This window comes from Lingula anatina, chromosome 4, assembly GCF_051362555.1.
Source record: "Lingula anatina isolate TDL-2025a chromosome 4, LinAna3.0, whole genome shotgun sequence".
NCBI classification, from domain to species: Eukaryota; Metazoa; Brachiopoda; class Lingulata; order Lingulida; family Lingulidae; genus Lingula; species Lingula anatina.
Genome location: NC_141770.1, coordinates 9099764 through 9107475, shown reverse-complemented (window position 1 = coordinate 9107475; position 7712 = coordinate 9099764). Strand labels below are relative to the sequence as shown.

The 7712-nt window shown below is 38.0% G+C and overlaps 1 protein-coding gene across 1 annotated transcript; it reads right to left on the bottom strand.

Annotated features, from left to right (window-relative positions):
* Positions 1 to 839: 839 nt before the first annotated feature.
* LOC106181593 (cuticlin-6-like) lies at positions 840 to 7262 on the bottom strand. The gene is made up of 5 exons (XM_013566029.3): positions 7045 to 7262; positions 6586 to 6803; positions 6071 to 6239; positions 3506 to 3664; positions 840 to 2997 (listed from the first exon to the last, which is right to left on the bottom strand). The coding sequence occupies exons 1-5, from the start codon at positions 7097 to 7099 to the stop codon at positions 2804 to 2806; spliced, it is 795 nt and encodes a 264-aa protein (XP_013421483.2). The 5' UTR covers positions 7100 to 7262; the 3' UTR covers positions 840 to 2803.
* Positions 7263 to 7712: the final 450 nt, after the last annotated feature.

Sequence of the window (7712 nt, the reverse complement as noted above, 5' to 3'; positions counted from 1 at the left end):
ATATAGGATTCAGTCGCCACATGGGCCTGCAGTTTATATGTACAATTAGTAATCCAATTAGTGCAAAACTGCTTTTGCCCGATCTATAAAACAAGTGTCAGCAAACAAAATGGCTGCATTAAAGCAAAATAATACATATTTGACCGCATGAGGATAATTGTTAGCCATTATTTTGATCAAAACCAAGTGTTGGTTGCATGCCGCTATTTTAATAATTTGGTGTAATTTATAACCTTTGAACTGTGGGCTTGTATTAGGTAAAATGGTACTATTCTGGGGGCTCAAAAGTAATTTTCCGGTGCTAATTTGGGGACAGAAGATAATAAAAAGGTACCGTAATATAAGGTTGTAAAATAAATTCAAAGATGAGTTTCGGTGAGTCTGTAACAAAAATGTGGAACCCGAACCACATGCTCAAATATATAATTTAGATTTATCTTAAGTGACCATCCATTAAAAGATACTGAATAATTTAAAGGTAAGCAATAAATATATATACATAGTGGTATTATATTATTAATCTTTTACTGGTCAATGTGAACCAAAAAGCCACATGTACATTTATGTCCCAGTCACTGGGGCTTGCATTTGCATGTTAAATATAGTCCAGAAGATTTGAAGGGTGAAAAATGTGTCGTCTTATATTACTATGGAACTTGGATAGTTGTATTGATGCGAAAATGCCCGTGAAAGACAAGCAAATGGACTTTGCTTTGAAATAGCTCCAGATCTTCTCTGCAAAATCATCCAGCAGCACAGCAAAAAAAAAAAAAACAAAAAAAAAACATGCATGATCAGCTCTGGTAGGCCAATAAGACAACAGCCAGTAAGAATTGAGGTTTTGTCAGTGTCCTATGAGAAACAGCCAAACAATATATTAAAAATCAGTTTACAGAGAAACATCAATGCATGAGAACATGTCGCATCAGAGGAAAGTGGTATCTTTACACAAAAGAAGGAATCTGCAAAACCAACTAGAAAGCAGCAGCTGCACAGGTAGGCAAGAGGGATAAAGCAAAAAAGTCGAGGAAGCAGCCTCTTTTCCTAGTTGACAGTGCCAATGATCATTCCTAGCATGATTTGGCCAGACAAGTCATCTCACTACCAATAGAAATCCATAAGGCAACTACATAGTTCTCATTGTTTCCAATGGACGAACAAGCACAAAACATCTACAGTATATGACAACTACAAGAAAATTCATCTTGGAATCATCTTAAAACACCTTATGCCTTTGTTATTATCCTCTGTCACCAGAATAACACCGGAAATTAATTACGTACTTCCAAAATAGTAACAATTGATGTATTACGATCATATATGAAAGTCCAACAGCTCAAAAAGGTAAATTATGTCATAATTTTAAAATAGTGACAGGCTCTTGGATATGAACAACAGAATAGCTAACAGTAGTCACCATAAAGTCGAATCAGCCATGCTGGTCTCTTGCACTTAATCTATGTCTGGCAAAACCATTTTATAATTGTTATATAACATATATTTGCACACATTTGACTTCAACACGTATACAAGGTGAAGACGTAAGCCTGTATTGTTGTTGGAGCCTTGTAATATTTTCTTTTTGTATTATATCTCAAAAGAGATAAGACACGACTTCTACAACCCAAATGATAAGAAACGATGTATAACATGCTGGTGTAAGAGCAATAGCTTCAAATAGATGAGTTATGCCTTACCCGTATTTCAAAATTGTGACTGGCGGCCATCTTGGATTTGAGGATCAAAATGGCTACCAATTGTCTTCAAATCACCAGGTATGTGTTCTTTACCTTTAATTAAGCCATTTTGGTATCTGACGCTTGTTTCAAGCTCTTTAGGATTTAATAAAACATTTTGTACTAATTAGACTACATGGCACATGTAAGTCTATTTGACAACTTAAGCCTACATGCATATTGATTTTGGAGGATAAAATAGTTTGTACTCACATTTCATGAAACAGATAATGTATTCTGCACCAGAAAATCATATACAACGACGTATTACTCATTTGCAAAGATGTAATACATATAGTTTCAAAATAGCGAATTATGCCCAATTTCAAAATGGTTTATGGCGGCCATCTTGGATTTGAGGGATAAAACGGCCACCAATGGCCTCCATAATGGTAAAAATGTGTTTTTTTTTTGCTCATAATATAGTCCAGTAGCGATGGTTTATAACGAAAAATTGCATTGAGATATACTTGTATTTGAATACGGGTTATCAATATCCATGGTTTTGCAGCGTTCACACATATCTTGGTAGGCACTTAAAACACCCTCTTTGTTCCTTCAAATCACCTACTATCACCATAAAAATATCAAATATGACTTTTGCACCCCCAAAATAGTAAGAATATAAAGTATAGTTAGACCAAACGCTTCAAAATTCAACATAAAATAGCAAAATTATGTCCACTTTCAAAATGGCGGGTGGCAGCCATCTTGGATTTGAGGCACAAAATGGCCACCAATTGCTTCCAAATGATCAAAAATGGGCTCCTTGTCCCTAATTTAGTCAGGTTTGATAATTTATATATGTTTCTAGGCCAAAAATTAATGGAAATATGAAATATTATATATTTTAGCACATAATTTGCATAATTTATGTTAATTTTTGTATCGATAGAGGGCGTCTCTTTGGATAAAAAAAATTATTTTGGCCCAAGGAACATTTATGCAAAGTTAGACATTTGTACTACAAAATGCAGCGTTTGGCCATTTTTTTGGTCTTTAACAAGCCTACTACTACGTGTTTCGATTGGCTTTGGTAAGTGCACCGATATTGCAAATCATTTTTATTAAACACGCTTGAACGAAAGGTTGTTGAAGAAACCGGAACTCAGTTGGGGTTGGCTCAGGTTGTAAGCCATTCTGGCTGCCGTCTTCAACTGACTGTACGAGTCTGAGCGGAATACACACCCGCTGTCCCCGATCTGATTGAGCTCCACGTCGTTGACGGAATTGCCGACGCCAACAACACAAACCGTGACACCTGTAACAAAATTGTGGAAGTGTTTTTTAAATATAGTAAAATCAGGCGCATTGACATTATTTTGACGTAAGCGGGGAAAAATACATTACATATGGTTGCCGAAATACACCATGGTGTACAATTTGCGATTTAAGCAGTGCAAAAAGCAGTACAGGTTTCGAGATAAGTGTTTAAGGAGGGGATATCTCACGCAGCACAAATTTGATAAATATGAGTGCAAATAAGATATGAAAATGCACATCTGGTACCTGCTAGATCAATGGGAAGAAGATTCCAGGACCACCCTATTTACTTAAAGCGCATTCAGCACAGCGGACCAACAGATCTGCGGATCAAACATGGCGACTCATTTAAAAGCTTGCCGCTTAATTCCCGATAAGACACTAAATAGGTTCCCCGCGAGTATTATGCAACAAGCACTCAAGTGGGTCGGCCATATTTGATCCGCGGATCTGTTATTCCGTTGAGTCTCTATGCGATCTAAGCAAAATGAAGCTAGTTTCTTTACCATTCGCTCTAAGGTCATCCGCGGGAATCTTAGGTTTCACTCCGGAGTTTGATTTTCCGTCTGTGATTACCCACACCACTCTCACGATGCCAGGACGACTTTTGGCATTCATTTCTGTTTTAGCCAACTGCAGTGCGGGGCCGGTTGCAGTGGCACTGCCTGAAATAAATTTCGTTGTGATACAGAATTTCTAACCTTTAAAAATGGTAAAGTCAGTTAAGAATCAAAGTTATTGAGTTTAGGTGATCCAAAGCGCAACCCAAGCTCTGCATTGTCTGCAATTATGATAACTCTCCGAGCACTATTGCGAGGCCTGCAAAAGTAGTCCCATGATGTTTGTAATTCCAATTTAAACCTACGGGGTTACCACTTAATATGGAATATTATTTTTTGGAGAGTAAATTTTCTACAAAATATTTAATTTCTCTCTAACTACTTTAAATCCAAATCTGAGGTGTCACTCCATGTGTAGCCAGGTGTGTTACCTAATTACCACACAACTCTCGAAACAATTGATGCATGCAGTTAAGATAAGATAAGAGTTTATTTAGCCAATTATAAAAATCGGAAATCATTTTCCATTGGAGCAATATACAGAGTAAAATAATAAAATAAAACAATAAATAAATAAATTAAGAATTTAGCTTTGAGATCAAATTAAAATGCGTCACTGCACTTGGATAAAAGCTGTTTAAAAAGCGTTTACTGCCTTTAAAAGTTAAAAGTCTACTGTTGCTTGGTAAAAAAGTAAAAAGAGAGGATGCAGGATGGAAAGCGTCTTTCATGGTGTTGACAATTCTTTTCTCCATCCTGTCCTTAAAAATATCATCCATGTTCTGTGGTCAGAAATGTGAGGGGTGGTCTTTTTGGCAATTTCTGCCCTTGTATAAAAACGCATGGGTTTGGTCAATCTTTGGAGTGTGTTTAGAGAAGCAACAAAGGGATCGCTCTGAAACTTGACAGGTACCTTAGTGAAGATATGGTTCGACAGCTAAACAACGCAGCGTACTATGGGAATCTTGCTCTCAGCGAAAATGGCCAGAAACTGACAGCCATTGCCAGGTAATTCAACATTTATCAGGAACCGTTTGTGAAGTCCTCAAAAGAAATGCTGCAACAGGGGCACCTACTCCAATACCTCGACCAGGGTGTCCGCGTATCACATCAAGAAGACAGGATCGCCTTCTCTTTAGAGGACGCCGTGCTGATCGTACAAAGACAACCAGTGTCCTCAGAAAAGAGAGGCAGAATGTCATTCAAACGCCCGTTTCAAGGTCCCACGTGAACAAGAGATTTCTGCAAGCCGTTTATTTTGCACGAAGGCCAGTAGGGAAACCACTGTTAACAGCAGGTCATATACAAGGACGTCTGCAATGGGCTGGGGACCACGTGCGTTTGCAGCCAAAACACTGGAATCACGTCGTTTTCAGTAATGAGGCCAGATATGGATTTTTTAGGGTTGATCGTCGAATCCGTGTCCACTGACGTGTACGAGGGGCATAAAACAATAATTGTGTACTGCCTAGGGTGCAAGTAGGGGATGGTAACGTCTCTGTTTGGGGAGCATTTCATGTCGGTGCCCAGAACCAGTTGGTTTTTCTAGGAAGCAACCTCATCCAGGATTCCTACAGAGACATTCTACAGCAAACAATGCTTCGATTGGTAAGAGTCATCTTCAGGAACAACTTTGTGTACCAAGACGACTGCGCAACCCCACATCGAGGCCGCAGAATCACTGTTTTTCTTCAAAACCAATGGGTTCAGCAACTGCCCTGGCCTGCAAACTCTCCAGATATGAACCCAATTGAAAATCTGTGGGCGGAAGTAACTCACAGAATTAAAAGCTATGGTCCTCGGCCGGTAAACAGTGATGAACTGCGACAGGCAAATATCACTGCGTAAAATGATATCCCCACCCAAACTCTAAAAAACGTGTCACAGGGTATGCCATGTAGGATGAGGGCGCTGGAAGCGGCTGCTGGAGGTCATACCCGCAATTACTGACTTTTCATGATTTACTGTAGTGAGTTCTTTGACTGTGTAACACCCCATTTCCATAGATTAGATCGACCTACTTTAGATCGACCTAACTCCCTGGGGGTTCACGCTAAATAGCTGTCAGCCGGGCGGACACGAAAGTTAATTACATCCTTACAGCTTGTAGTAGGCGGGACGGACATTTAAGTCGGATTATCTGAAAGTAACCTAGTGAGACTCCCCGCGGGGATATATCGATCTAAAATCTATGGGAATAGAGCCTAAGATATCACTGTCCGGAGGCTATCATTTTCTTTAATATCTTACCTTAAAGTTTATACTGACATCAAACTGTTGATATGGTTTTCTGGGGTTTTCTTTTCTTTTGAATGACATCTTATGTCAGATTTGATATTATTGACCAAAATATCTCACAACAGAAGACTGGATGTTATTATCACTCAGTGACATACTTTTTTAATGACTCAAGTCAAAAAAAATTAATCAGCACTCAAAAATAACAATGATAAAAAATATTCCATATTAAGTAGCAACCCTGTATTTATAGAGAATTAAAACCTGTCCTACCGTTATCAAACTTCACTTGACTGATCCTGTTTTTTATAGTACTGACAGTGTTGTAGTCGCCAAATGAAAATTCAACATGGGTTTTGCTCTTGGTAGAGTACTCGATGAGTCCGACCCGTGACCCATACTTTCCAATCGGTGACTTACCATGAATGTAGTCTACTATAATCTGAATGATAAGTATGTCGTATTGAAAAAAATAAGATAAGAATATTTTGTATAACTACAGAAGGCAATTTATAATAATGATGATAAAAGACAAGGTTAATGATATTTTCTCATCAAATGTAGTTACTTTTAAAGGTAAAAGCCATGTTTTTGGGACTAAGTAGCTTCTTTTATAATATTTTCTACTTCATATGACGGACCTGTCTGCCAAAATTCATTTTCGATCGTTGCGTGGTACCTCATAGTGAAAATGTTATATACCTGTAAATATGCGTATTTGTGCGTGTGTGTGGGTGTACACGTGTGTGTGTGTGTGTGTGTGTGTGTGTGCATGTGTACAAAATTACCTTGCACACATCCTTTGCCTCTTCAAAATACCTGGCAGTAATGCTCCCGCTGCTGTCGAGAACAAAAAGAAAGTCAAGCTTGGGCGTAACAAGCTGGGGTTGAACTTGATAGCTACGACTAGGCGGTACCGGGGGAAACACAAGCTGGGGTTTCAGAAGACTGGATAGCTTATTGTGTAATGCTCTGGCAAGAGTATTTGTATTTACTGCCGCCGATGCTGTGAAAGAAAGCATATCCCATTATGCAACATGTTGGATTAGATATCTATGATTTGTCCCATTGTGTGTGTGGGAGAGAGAGAGGGAGAGAGAGTATATGACAGTTGCTATTAAAACCATGCATAAGTGCATGTATCTATCAAAATGTCGAAATAAACATTGTGAACTGTATTTATCACTGCAAAAACAACAATTGGGTTAAGACAGGCTAATTAATTTTTAAGATTCATATTGTCTTACCTTGCTCAATCGCGAATACGGCAACAAAAACCACGAACACTTTCATTGTCTGCATCTCGGTTTCTCCCTTGGTTATTTCTTCTTTATATCTTGGTTATCGTGTGCTGTTGACTCGCGACTGCCTTAATATACTTTTTCTGTCACGGCTTAACCAAATTTTTCACCTGACTGAGAAGATAAATTTCCTCATACGTTTAAAAGGAAAACAGCGTAAAGGCAAGACTTCTTTATATTCAGCGAGGTTCGCCGAAACAATTATGTAAGAAGTTCGACATAGCACGCCCCGAATTGAAGTGCATTTTCTTTTTAATGGCTTTATAACTCTTACCGCATGAAAAACACAGTGATTAACACGATTAAGGAAAGGAAAGGAATAATGGCAATTAATAGAAGTGTTGGTCGTAGAATTAGGCGACCATAATGTTCTTGTCTCTCTCTGTAAACACATTGTCCAAATTTCGTCCCGCAATGGTTTATTTACAAAATCAATTAATAATAAAGCAATCATTAATTTCAGTAGCTTTATAAATTTTATTAGCTATAATTCACATTTTAGAAAATAATATGTGTTCAAACCGATGCAATTAACATCAGATATGTATTTGTCACCAAAATCATATTTAATTGAATACAAAGAATTTAGGAAAGAAATGCCACGTGTGTGTCTT

Coding starts and splice junctions, on each gene's coding strand:
- LOC106181593 (XM_013566029.3), bottom strand. CDS start 7,099: ATGCAGACAATGAAAGTGTTCGTGGTTTTTGTTGCCGTATTCGCGATT. Junction 6,804..7,044: donor CGTATTCGCGATTGAGCAAG/GTAAGACAATAT, acceptor TTTCTTTCACAG/CATCGGCGGCAGTAAATACA. Junction 3,665..6,070: donor TCAAGTGAAGTTTGATAACG/GTAGGACAGGTT, acceptor AATTTATTTCAG/GCAGTGCCACTGCAACCGGC.